A 13983-nucleotide genomic window follows, 5' to 3' on the forward strand; every position below is an offset into this window, starting at 1 on the left:
CTTTGTAGCCCAGGCTGGTCTTGAACTCGCAGCAATCCTTCTGCTTCAGCCTCCTGAGTGCTGGTGTTACGGGTGTGCGCCACCACGCCCGGCTGCAACTATCTTTTAAAGATAAATTTTAGAAATGGTATTTCTGGAACCAATGGTAGGTACATATTGAAGTTTGATCTTGCAGAGATGAACTTTAGGTAAATCTGAGACATGAAATGTTTTGAAGAGAAAAAGGTGAACTGGGAAAAAAGAACTTGAATCCATTGCATTCATTTGGTGAAAAACACTCAAGCACACGCTGGAATTGCTGTGTAACAGTTCACGTATCTGATAAGCAGGAAGGCTTACAGCTAGAGAAGAGGCCAAGGAGAATAAAGGTCCCGCAGGAATGGAAGGCTGTGAGCTTCCTGCTCCTGACATAATTATCACTTTGTGCAGACAGTACTGGATGATACCTTTGGCCAATATACTTTCCAGTGGGGAAATGAGGATCTGTGAAACTTATATTCTGTCTGAGAATGTTCTACCTTATGTAATGATTTCTGCACATTAAAGCAGTCACACTCTGTGCAATATTTTTTGCTGGTGCCTTTCCGTTACTCATATCCCCGTCCTTTGAGGATGCCTCCACATTTATGCACTGCCAAGCTACCCTCTCTTAGGAAGGTTAAGCCATTTACCCTCCCACCAAACACTGCGCAGACAATTCCCTATCTCCTCGTTATCACGCCAACATTTGATTTTGCCAGTGTGGTTTGCCAATCTATGGTTAAATGAGAAAAGTATTTCATTTTGCATTTTAATTGCATTGTATTCATTTTCTGTGTTTATTAATGTTCATATGGTTATAGGATATTACATTTCTTATTTTCTGAATTTCCACTCCAGGGCCTTTATTGCTTTTTGAATGGATGGTTTACTCTTTTCTTACTCATTTACAAAGGCTCAGCATATATTAGTCTGTTACTTATGCTCTAAATATTTTTCTTAGTCTTCCAGCCTTTCTGATGCAGATGAGGTTATATGCATATTTTCAAAAATCTGAAGCACAAGAGTTTCTTTTGCTAAGCATCAACTGTAAGATCTAAAATTAAAATTTGATAATTATTTACTATTCAAAGCATATCTATCGTTCGGACACATTTTGTCATATTTGGATTTTTTTTATCTTGGTCTTTTTGAGACAGGGTCTCACTATACAGTTCAGGCTGGCCTTCGCCTCACTTTGTAGCCCAGGCTGGCCTCAAACTCACAGCGATCCTCCTGCCTCAGCCTCCAGAGTGCTGGGATTACAGGTGTGCGCCACCACACCTGGCCATGTTTGGATATTTAAATAATATATTTAGATCACTTTTTAAAAACTGAATTCATGTATGCATAACTAGTTTTATAGAATTAGAGGATGGCCAATGCATGACTCAGTTATGGCACTAGTGACAAAATGTCGCCATGTAAGTCTGAAATATTCGGAGAAAGTTCTCAGCGTGGTTTCCGTATCCCGGATCACACTTACGATGGTGCGCTCTTGGCATCTGCTGTCTGGGGGCAGCCCTGTGAGTAATATGGTGAGAGGACCAGTAATTCTCAGTATTTTCTACCTGAAATGTCTGCTTCTTGCCCTGGGTTCTGGTATAAATTTCCCCTACCCCCTCTTTTACCTAGAGCCAAACCCAAGGCAACAGCGATCAGAAGAAGGGTATAGCCATTTTCAGCACTCTAAGACGTACTGACAGAATTCAAATCCCAGCCATGCTGTCCCTGCTTAGCTTTATAACCCCCGGCAAGTTATTTAAATTCTACTTTTCCTCCTGTATAAACATGGAGTAACATTCCCTAAGTTCATCGGGAAATTTACCCCCTAAACCTCCGGGCTTTAACACCTGCCTGGACTCAGGAGATCCGGGTCTGGCATCAGATAAGGCCGGAAGATGGGTCACAGGCCAGTGCAGAAGGACAGCAGAGTCCCTGAGGGGGGAAAGAACTGGAAGGATGGGGAAACTAGGAAGGCAGCAGAGGCGGAGCACGAGGGGAGAAGATGCAAAGGCCCTGCAAGCCCTGCAGGGGCACAGAGATCTAGATCTTGGTAAACAATTTGTACTCTATACTAAAAGCCACGGAGAGGAGAACGGATTTCTAGTGCAAAGTGCAGGCAGATAAGTCCGGAGGTAACTCCGCAAGCCAAGAGAGATCTGGTGACTTAGACTGGGGCAACGGTGGTGGAGAGGAAGGGAAATGGGTATCAGTCTTTTGGAGGGACATGGCCCTAACCATGTAGCAACAGAACGCTGGGCAAGATCCAAAGGCCGCAGGGAACTGGGAAACAGGGAGGCTGCGGGGCTCAGAAACGTGCCTACTGTGATTCCCAGCACTGGTAACATGGAATCGAGCACAAATTAATTTGATAGGCAAGTCCTGCGCTACTGCTGAGGAAGAGCACGTCTAAAGGCGTCTCACTGGGCCACAGCTTTTGCTCTTCTGTTCACATTCCAAGGAGGCAGAGCGCATCACCGGCAAAACATCCATACAAAATGGCAGTTTGGAACAAACACCACTGCTCTTCCAGAGACAAGGTAGTTATCAAAGAGGAAAGGGTCGCCGTGTTCAGACCAGAAAGGGTCGCCGTGTTCAGACCAGAGAGCACTGCAGCATTATTCGGACAAGGCAGCATTTTTCAAAGCATTCTGGAATGAAATACAATTTCCAGTAGAAATCAATATCCAATGTTTAAGTGTTATGGCTTGAGTGTAAGAATAAATACCGAAAGCAACAATGAAAACCTGAAGGGAAAAATGAGACATGTCCGTCTGAGTCCGAATGAGTTAACAGGCATCATAGGGAGGAAATTCAGAATGCGCGGCTCAGAGCCTGCTCCCCGGGCAACTCAGCCAGAGCACTGACGCTGCCTGCGGGACCCGCTGTCTTTAATTTGTTGTAAACTTCTGATGGAAAGCCTGATTTCACTGATGGAAAGCCTGATTTCACTGTTATCATCTGAGACGAACTGACTTGTTCTCCGTAAACCCTTAATATCCTAGAATAAAATCCAGTCTCATTACCTTAGCCTGTCAGAGTTTTAATCATTTCACTTATTAATCTCCCCAACTTTATCTCCTTTCACATCCCCACAAACATCCCAGCCTCCTCCCAGTAGTTTCCAATAAAGTAGAAGGATAAATTAAATCACCGTTTTAACGGTGCTTTATATTTTTATTTTATTTATTTACGTTATTTGAGACATGGTCTCACTATGTAGCCCATACTGCCCTTGAACTCAGCGATCCTTGTACCTCAGCCACCTAAGTACTGGGATTACAGGTGTACACCACCACATCCAACTTATATTTTTATTTTAAAAGTAGTACATGTATTTGCTAGAATATTGGAAAAATTCAAAATAAATTTTAATTACATTTAAAATGCTACTGTTGGGGCTGGGGATTTAGCTCAGCGGCAAAAGCGCCTGCCTGGCAAGCGCAAGGTCGTGAGTTCGGTTCCTGGTACCGGAGAAAAAAAAAAAAAAAAAAAAAAGAGTAAAATGCTACTGTTACCCCACTTTTTGGCATAGCATTTCTTTTTTATTTATTTAGTTAGTTAGTTTTTTTTCCAGTACCAGGAATCGAACTCACGATGTCGCGCTTGCCAGACAGGTGCTGTGCCACTGAGCTAAATCCCCAGCCCCTGGCATAGCATTTCATGACTATTTCACCAAGATATTATTCTTTCTAACGGAGAAGATGTATATTGTATCACTGTGTAGCTATTACAATGCACGTGACTATGTCTTTTTATTCTTCTCTTGTGGTGCTGGGGATTGTGCACGCCTATAATCCCAGCACTCGTGAGGCTGAGGCAGAAGGATCGTTGCAAGTTCAAGACCAGCCTTGGCTACAAAGTGGGCTCAAGGCCAGCCTGAACTGCATAGCTTCATGGGCTTTGCCACTGAGTGACTGCCTTAGCCCTAACCAATTCTTTACTTTTGAAAAATTAGGCCAGTTCCATTTTTTAAAAATAATGATGCTTTAGTATTCTTATGCATAACATTTTGCCCCTGTCCAAATATTGTCCTGTTATATATTTCTCTAAATGAAATCTCTTGGCCAAAGACAAAAAGTTTTAAAATACATTCATACATATTCCCAGATTATCCAACTAATTACATTTTCTCTAACTGTGAGATGACCTGATTCCATGACTGACAGTACTGAGCAAACTGATTTTTGAAGAATCTGCCAAACTGAATAGGTGAGAAATGATACTTCACAAACATTTTAAATTTCTTTGGTAGAGAAAATAAACATGTTTTTATCAGTGTATTGTTGTCTTCCCTTTAAAAATTATTCTCTTTTTTAATGTCCACCAGAATGCAAGCTCCCTAAGGTTAGGCTAAGTTTTGTATGTTTTGTTCAAGGTATATTCTTAGCACTTAGCCAAATACATGGCATGCATTCACTGAAATCTTTTGAATGAATATATTTTCTAATTGGGAGATAATCTTGTTAAAAATTGTATTTGTAAGCCAGGCGTGGTGGCATATGCCTGTAATCCCAGCACTCAGGAGGCTGAGGCAGGAGGATCATTGTGAGTTTGAGGCCAGCCTGAGCTACAAAGTGAGCTCAAGGACAGCCTGAACTGCTTAGTGAGACAATGTCTCAAAAAAGGAAAAAAAAAAGGACAAAAAAAAGGATATATTTCTTATTGCATTACACTGGCTCTCAGACCAATGCTGTATTTTGGTGGTGAAAACTGAGGACCTTGTCTTATTTTCCATTTAACTGAAGTTCCTTTAGTATTTTTCCAGTGACTATGAAATGAGTTGTCAGTTTGAAGAGGGGTCATGTATGAGTAAGGAAGTATTTTTTAAATCCTAGTTGCTCAGGTTTTCATTTTTTAAAATAATCAGGAAAGTATGTTGAACTTACCAGTATTTCAGTTTCACTGACCACATGTATTTTTAACTTATTAGTGAATTATATGACTACATTTCCTAATAGTGAACCATGGCTCAGTCCTTGAATTCAGAGGATCCAGTATACAATTTAGCCTCAAAATGAACTGGGATTTATAGGTACAGGTTGGTCTTCCTAGTTATACTGTCTCTAGGTCACTATCTGATTGCCTTTTGAGCACATCCTGAAAGTGCAGGTACCCAGATGCATCTGGGTAGGAGGAAGCCGGGTCTGGGATTTGAAATTTGCCAGCTAATTCTACATAGGCTGAAACAGGAGGACTGGCCACACCACACTTCAGGGTCCGCGTACTTACCCGTGTGGGCTTCTTTCTAGCTCATTTAAAAGTGTATGATCACAGTATTCAAACACTAAGTGCATTTTCCTTTTTCTCCTGAACACCTCAATGAGGTTCACGAGGTTTGGATGTTTTAATTGCTGCAAAGAAATTGAAATGCAAAGTTCAGTGGTGTGTTCCAGGGCATAGTTTCTCCCTAGGCCCCTTTCCACTTTAAGAACACGAGGTCTTTCTTATCATCTGTGAGGACCTCTTGTGCCACATTTTATTGTAATTTCTCACAAGAAAAACTGCTCTGAGAAAGAATCAGGGCAACTTAAAAGTTGAAAGAAATGTAAGAATTTGTCTGATGTAATCAATGGTTATTAAGCCGTTATTAATCCATGGTTAAATAAGCATATGCCCCTGGTGATAGCAAATAATGTACATAAGCTAAAATACAAGCACTAAAATAAGAAAAATATTCTGTGCATTTTGTGGAAATTCTAAATATCCAAGTCAAAAAAAAAATGAAAATTGAGGAAATTGAATTATTAAGTGAAAAACTATAAAAAGTTCATCAATACCCACTGAGCTTACGTAGTACCATGGATTTAATGTAAATGTCAGTTAGATTTAAAAGCAGTCTAGATTCTAGCACTGGCTCAGTAATATGGGATTCCTCACTCTTAACTCTGATTAAAGTGCTTATTCTAGGAATTCCCGCTCTTCTAAATATTTGTTATAGTTTCAGATCTGTTCTTTGATTCTGTTGCTCTTATGTTTACATGTTTTATGTGCTAAATTTCATTCTAAATCCAAAGTATTTTATTAGGTTTAATAATGTAAACCAGAGGAAAAGGATGGTGAGGTTACATAATTCATCATTAGTATGACTAAAACTTATCGTCCAAGCTAACGTAACAGGTAGGAGCCAGGATTGCCCCAATATATGGTTATTCTGCTTAAAGCTAGAATGAGCGCATAATTTAGAACACACGCTAGGACAGTTTTGAAAGGGGATGCTGACCAGATGGGACACTGAGACAACTACAAACCAGGATTGTACTGGGAAAACCAAGATACACAATCTCTTCCCTTTACAGCTGATCTTTCTCGTTATTTTTCCAGTACAGTAGATAAATCAATTTTACAAACCCTGTACCGTTTACCCAGAAAGATGTATAAAAAGAGAGCACACAGCATTTGGTGTGCAGTAGAAATTTCTGTCTCCCACTATCTAGAAGAGCAGATGGTCAAAAGTGGTGGAGATAAATCTCATCGATGAGGAAGTACTACGTGCTACAGCAAAAACAGAGTGTGGAAGTGAAGTGGTTTCTCTGCCAGGTGGGAAGAGGTTCACAGGTGATACAGCTTGGTGTAAGGTCAAAGTCTCACCTGCTCAAACCTCCTGTCTGTGGGGATGGACCAGAGATTATATCTCTTTTGCAAATGAGGTTTATTTAGCTCAAGCAAACAACTTATCTGAAGAAAACACGAGTCAGAGGAAGCAAATCAAATTTCAATAACATGGATATGTGAGGAAAATATGGTCCATTTATCATGGAAGGAATGTGTACATGGCATACATGGGTGCAACGTAACAAAAGCAGGAGAGTGTACCCTCTGAAAGCTATCACGAAGACACAGCTGCAGTGAAATCTGGCTTCTTTTTTACCACAAAGTTTATTCCCAGATTGGGAAACTTGTAACCCAGAAGGTCATCAACTTTATTTGAAGGCTTAGGAGTGAGAAGGAGAAGAGAGAAAACATTATTTTTATTATAAAACAACACTGCCTGGTCCAGACTCACTGTGTAATTCAGCCCCTGTACTGGGGCCAAAGCTGGATGGCTCACTAGCGTCCCCTGCTGGCTAGAGGTGGGCTTTAAAAGAATAAACCTTTTAAAAATAGATGTGTTGAAAACTGTGTATCAAACTATATCTTAAATAAAACACTACAGTGTATTAGTTGAGGAAAGCTGCTGAAAATTGTATTTGAAAGAGCGATAATATGATTATTACTCCCCTTTGCAAGTTGAATTTCTGAAAGTTTTCCTAAAGAACAGAAGACTCCTGTCAAATGAAGGCGGGCCATGGTCTGTGTACCCTCCAGCAGCAGCCGCTCCACGGTTTGGAGGCCTGTTAGAAACGCAGATTCCCGACCAGATGTGGCGGTTCACACCTGTGATCCCAGTTGCTCCGGAGGCTGAGACAGGAGGATGGCCAGTTTGAGCCCAACCAGCACGGACAACTCAGTGAAACTCTTTCAAAAATAAAAATAGAAAAAGGGATGGGATGTAGCTCAGCGGTAGAGCACTTGTCTAGCATGTGTGAGGTCACAGGTTCAACCCATTACTGGGGGAAAAAAAGTAGGTTGTCAGGGTTCATCCCAGACTCCCTAGACTTGGTATTTCAATAGAATCTCCAAGTAATTCCTATGTACATTAACTTTGTAAAAATTTAGAATTTTTAGCTTAGGAGGAAAAAAAGCTACATTGAACAAAATTCTTACATACCAACTTCTATCCAAGTAAAGACAATGATAAGATAAACAATGATAGGTACAAACAATGATAAGATTGTTCACCTTTATGTGAAAGTGTATAGATCACAGGGCATGATATTCAGCAGGTGCAGAGCCGGCGGTGCGGGCAGAGACCACTCAAGGCCAATGCCTGCGGGGCTCCAAGGCAGACAGTCCTGGGGGCTGGAGCTCTTCTGGTTACTGGCTTGTGGGGAAAGTGTGGGGCACTGTCAGAGGACAGCGGGGCAGGGGAGCACACACTAGACTTAGAGCAGTGTGGATATTTCTGACCAGGATAGAAGCATATCGTTTCCAGCTACTGCTGTCTCACACATACCAGATAAACATCAAAGTGGCCAAGGTCCAAAGCGATACTCAATTTAATTCCCAAAGTTGCTGATACAAAGGAATGTAAGACCAATGGAGAAGAAATATGACTTTAAAATTTTTGTATTTTTAGCATCCATATTTCATCCAATACCTGGACAGCATAAACACAGAGATGGAGAGGAAGTCCACCTACCTTCAACATGCGTATTTCTCTTAGTGCTATCTTCTTAACCACGGGATCATCTTCAGATTCCATGAATTTTTTAATAGCTACTACTTGGCCAGAGGATTTATTTCTGCATTTGAATACCACCCCATAAGACCCTTCTCCGATTTTAGCTAATTTTTCATACTTTTCCATTATGGTTCAAGTGACTTAAATTACTGTACTGCTTGGCTTGCAGTGTACGCACCTGGAAAATAAGATTGACTCATCTTAATCACGTTATAAAGGACAATGTTCTCATAGTTCATACAAAAACAATTTCTCAGGTTGCCAAAGGTTTATTTCTGATTAACTTTAAATCCATTTAAAATACTTGGATGTTATTTTGCTAGCTGCTTTAGACCTAGGTAGCTCTTCCAGCTACCACAAAGACTAAATGTATTATTTTTGATAATGGGTCAGTGTTTATGTCAGTTAAATTAAAAAAATTTGTGGGAAGGAACCTTATCCAATCCGTTGTTTCCACTATCTTCAAATAAATGATTAAAATATGATGCAGTAAAATATAGCTGAAGGAATATATCACACTCTTGAATACAGTGTTTAATTTTCATCCTAATTCCCATGAATACCACAATGACTGTGGAGTTGTGTGATAAGACACGTTAGGAAGTGCTATACTTCCCCCTGGTGGAGAGGAGGAGGAGAATGTGGGCTGCTGAACAAGCAGCCTTTAAAAATAAAATCTTTTAGGGCACTATTTACTGCTTTTAAACTTTATTTATACAGGGGACTAACTTAGTCCCCAAAGAAAATGATAATTCATGAAAAGGGGGTAGAGTTCTCCGATTCTTCCTGAGTCCTTTCATATCCATTGTGATTTCTAGGGAAATGCAGGGTTTAATTTTTCTAAATCTTACATCACTTGATTATTTTTATCACTAAATTAAACATTAAATTATGAATAAAACCAATTTAATTAAACAGGTCTAGGAAAAATTAACTAGCTTCCCAAATCCCCTTTATCCGGCAGAATATTGTGATTATAATCTAATAATAATTATAATAGCTAACACTCAGCATTGTTCTATTTACATAGAATCTGGACAAATATTCTGCGGAGCAGGTGTTACTTTACTTTTACTTATTTTTAGTGGGTGTTATGTTTATCCAGTTACATAGATGAGAAAGCTGGAGTGCAGCAAGGCTAGTATAGAATTAGCATGACAGCTATCGGGTTCCAAAGATCACAATTTTAATCACTACTCGATACGATCTCTCAGTTAATTCACAAGAATGTACAGCTTGAAAAATCATTTTATCCAAGGCTTAATAAAATATCTAGGGAAACTACTGATTAGCTGTAAAATGTCTCATTCCAAATGAGTATACTTTTTTTTTTTAAGACAGGGTCTCACTATGTTGTCCAGGTTGGGCTTGAATCTGAGACCCTTCCACCTCCTGGGTAAAATGAAGATACTTTTCTTTTCCTTTTGTGATGCTGGGATCAAGCCCAGGGCCTTTCACACGCTCTGAGTATCCATATATTTTTAATTCACTAATATTCTAATGATCTCACTGTGGAAAGAAATTATTCTCACTTGCTACCATAAAAATATACAACAGGGAAATTATGATCAACATATAAATGATTATCAACATATTATCAATATATTTTATAACGCTTTGCTGTTTTTAAAGCGGATTCTAGTCCCCATTAAAGGGAGAAAATTCAAGCATACACACAAGTAACATAAAGACAATCTATCACAGATTAAATTCTGAAAATGCCATTAATTCGACTACATTTTTAACCTAAGTATTATTATCTTAAAGGTATTTACAGATAAGCGTGCATACATTTGCCTTGCTTTACCCTAGTAATACCTGGCTTTCAAAAGAACAGAAAAAACTAGAAATTTGCTTCAGAAAGTTACTGGAATAGAACTTCACAGACTTGTGACTTTAACCTATGTGATAACCACTATGGTTGCTGGGGGAACTACGGATGTGACACAAAATATAATCATGAAATTTTAGTCTATGTATTATTTCCTTATTTCCCTCTAGGTAGTTATATGATCTACTGATCTATGTATCGGTATTTTTACTTTTTTTCCAACGGGTTTGATAAGGACTGATTCTTCAGATGAAGTAGATCACTCAGTAATAGCAACCAAACTGCTGCATATAATAGAATAAAGCTGCAGAAACGGTACTTTCCCAGGTAATCTTGAAGCATTATCTGCTTTCTAAACATCTTTAGATGTTCATCTATGTGTTCCTGGAAGAACCACCTGGCATGTAAGTAAGAGTCAGACAAAGCCAGGTATTCCACAAAGTATTTATGTCTCTGGTTCCAGCTTAGCAGGGTCTACTAGAGTTTCTAGAAACAGCGATTCCTAATTTCTTACCTAAAATCCAGGACAACTATCCAACTGCTTGGTGAACATCTCTACAGCAGTGAGCAGATTCACCTCAAGATTAGCATATTCTAAAACAAATGCTTTCCCTTCAATCTTATCTTCTTCTACACACAGTTCACAAACATAGTCTACATTATACCTAAAGGACTTGTCAGGAGAGGAACTTGGAGGTAACCAAGGACAATAGCGATTGCCTAAATCTAATTTCTGCATATATCTTCTATAACGCTATACAAATCAGCCAGAACAAATAAAACCACATGACTCCAATGCCTTTAATATAACAAAAAGACAGTGGACCTAACACTTACACAGAACAGTAGAGCCCACATTCTGGAAGAGACGCCAGTGAAAGTCTCTGCAGAGCCAAGATGGCAGCGGGGTGAGAGCTGGACAAACTGTTAGGAAGAGGGACTGGGAAAGACTCAAATTCACCTCAGAAGAGAAAAATACATCACAAATACTTGTGCATTAAGGCAGCACCAGTTAGCCTGGTGCCAGTCTTGGGAAGGGGAGGGTCAGAGGGGAAGCTGAGGCGCTCGCTGGAGACGGGAGAGCAACGGGAGAGAGAAACAGGAAGGTGAGTTTGGGACCTTCCAAGACAAGACCCCTCAAAACAGAACATGCACACGCTTCCCTCGCGATTGAGGGATTATCTGAAACGCTCAGTCTGCAGGTTTTTCAAATGACTTGCACCAGAGAAGAGATGGAAGGTGAACAAAACCTCCGAGCCTCTGGGACAAAGATGAGCAGTGCCAGCGCACTGTACGATTTCCAGGAAGGAGAGAGAAAGCACAGTTCCTAAGAAATAAATGCTGACGTGTCTAAGGGCAAGAGGAACATGATGTGTACACCTCACCCTCCAACGATCCCCAGTGATTATATGCATATGTACAGCATGTACACGCATGCACACACATATACATATAGAAAGAAAGAGAGAGGGAGAGTGTGGCTGACAGAGGGGAAATGATAAAACTGGGGAGCAAAATGTAAGCCATGAATGAGCCTAGCTATATGGAAATTTTTGTACTTGTAAATTATGTCAGAATAAAGCTTTTTTTTTGGTTTTTCACTGGTACCGGGAACTGAACTCATGACCTTGCACTTGCCAGGCAGGTGCTTTTGCCTCTGAGCTAAATCCCCAGCCCCAATAAAGCTATTTTAAAGTGTCTCATCTTTTGCTCTTTATATCTACATCCATTACACCAAACACATCTTTATCAACATTACATAGTATGATCAGATATCATCCTTCCACAAAAATATCTCCTGGTCTCTAAGGTTGCAGAGTGAGGTATAAGCTGTAGAACGCTACTTAGAGTCCTTTCCACTGCGGCCCCAGTTTAGCTTTCCCACACTCTCTCAGATTCTTTCCCACTTTCAAGCGTCCAAGCTCTCCTTACACCACTGCCTGGAATGTGTGACCCTGAAATCCTCTTCATCTTTTACCCTGTCACTCAGATGTCTTATCCAAGGAGCTTTGCCCAATCCTCAGAGGTAGGCTTTTTGCACCAGGGCTATGCTCACAACTTCCGCTACCCCTTTAAAAAAAACTATTTATTAGGTAGGGTTTGTACTGTTAGCTCCTTATCTGGCACAAAGCAGGCTTCTCCTGAGGTCCTACTGCACTTTTATTTCTAACCCTTTCCCCTGGACACATAAAATGCCATTTATTTATTTATTTTGGGGGATCAAACTGACAGCCTGGTATCTGCAAGGAGAGCACTCTACATTGAGCCACATCCCATCTCTACAATGACTTTTTTTTTTTAAGCAAAGGCAGTAAGTACATTCTGAAAATTAATACAGGACTTGGGCAGGAAACCAAGATTAAACAGTGATGTAGTGATTGGCAAGGAATAGATACAAATGGTTGAAAATATTTCTCATAGTTATCAGTGACCTTCAAACTGAAGTTACATATCTAACTTCTGGCTACAGGATGGCTTGGATTTAGGGAATATTGTATGAGCCCATATACAGTACATGAAATTTGTACAAAAGGCAAACATGCCACTGGGGGACACAATATCTCCTTTGTATCAATTTTGACAAAAATGCAAAGCTTGAATGTAATTATGAGGAGGAAATAGACACAGACGACTTGAGTATCAGGTTAATGAAGTTCTGTATACAAAAGCAAAGGCAGGTATAGACCTGAGCCCTCTGGTTGTAAGACAGGTAGATGGACAGATACTTCAACAGCTCATCAAACTCACGGGGAAATTTTAATTCCTTAGTCTTTAAGATTTGCAAAACAATGTACACAGAAAACACTTGGAGATGGATTCTTTTGCATGACTAACTCACAGATAAGTCCTGGGGGCGTAAGTAAGCCTCACGTGTACACCAATAGAAGAAAAAATTAAGACAAGGACAGGAAGCGAGGAGTAGAGAAAAACAGTGAAAAAATTTTTCCTCACCTAAAATGTTCTAGAAAATTCTGTAAACTGTGGTTTTAGGAATAGTGGTAGAAGAGAGAGCCTTTCAAGACCAGGCCGGACGGGTTCGAGAGCCTACAGGTTGTCACAACGCTGAGTTACTGCTCCTTGTGTTTCCAAGGAAACCAAATACGTATTTTTATTTCATAAAACTGACCAGGAACGTGGTCTGTTGGATTACTCAGATGGTCACGAACAACAATGCATTTCATGCACCTCCTCATCGACTTATTCTGGTGGCAATACAGTCGGATTGATTCAAATCATCTTCAGAAAACTAGAGGATGACATCATTTACATCATCTACCCAGCGTTATCACAAAATCAGATTTCATGTGTGGACATAAAAGTTCTGGAAGTTTGGCATAAATCCACTTTACTTTCAGTTTCGAGGGCCCTCGGGGAGTCCTGCACCTTTGCTAAAATGATCCAAACATTAAAGCTACTTTGTTTTTCCTCATCCGTGGGCAGCGAGAATTCTCTGTTTCAGTTTTTAGCTTGGCTTAAATCATAAAAATACCATTTCAGCCGGGACCTCTACTCAGGCAACAGAAGTGGGCATTAGCGCTGAGCACTCCAGACTCCGGCGAGGCTCCGCGGCGGGGGAGCCCCGACGTCTGGGAGCTTCTCCTCCTTCCCGTCAGCCGGCTTCACCCCGACCCCTGTCCCCGCAGACGCGCAAGCCCACCCCCGCCCACCCCGCGCCCACCCCGCGCCCGAACTCACTGGCACTTCGGGCGCAGACCCGGGCGACGGCGACGCCCTCTTGGGACCGGGAGAAACGCAGACCCGGGTGGACTCCGCACCTCCCCAGCGGGCCAACCGCGGCGGCGTCGCCCTGGCAACCGAGACGCTCCGGCGGCGCGCGGGCTCCCGG

The 13983-nt window shown here is 40.9% G+C and overlaps 1 protein-coding gene across 5 annotated transcripts in view; it reads right to left on the reverse strand.

Moving 5' to 3' along the window:
- Nucleotides 1-13983, reverse strand: part of Cdkl4 (cyclin-dependent kinase-like 4) — a 39710-nt gene that overhangs the window by 25268 nt on the left and 459 nt on the right. The window contains exons 1-4 of one of the 5 annotated variants that reach the window (XM_013517583.1): nucleotides 13833-13961; nucleotides 8264-8483; nucleotides 7399-7479; nucleotides 5254-5375 (exon numbers count right to left, since the gene is read on the reverse strand). In XM_013517583.1, the coding sequence (XP_013373037.1) occupies nucleotides 5254-5375; nucleotides 7399-7479; nucleotides 8264-8431 (371 nt within the window). In that variant the 5' untranslated portion in view covers nucleotides 8432-8483; nucleotides 13833-13961. Of the gene's footprint in view, nucleotides 1-5253; nucleotides 5376-7398; nucleotides 7480-8263; nucleotides 8484-13088; nucleotides 13179-13832; nucleotides 13964-13983 lie in introns of those variants that run through there. The other 4 variants (XM_013517585.1, XM_013517586.1, XM_013517584.1 and 1 more) reach the window with 4 other exon arrangements.

Source organism: Chinchilla lanigera, unplaced genomic scaffold, assembly GCF_000276665.1.
Source record: "Chinchilla lanigera isolate Chin_1 unplaced genomic scaffold, ChiLan1.0 scaffold00040, whole genome shotgun sequence".
Classification (NCBI taxonomy): Eukaryota; Metazoa; Chordata; class Mammalia; order Rodentia; family Chinchillidae; genus Chinchilla; species Chinchilla lanigera.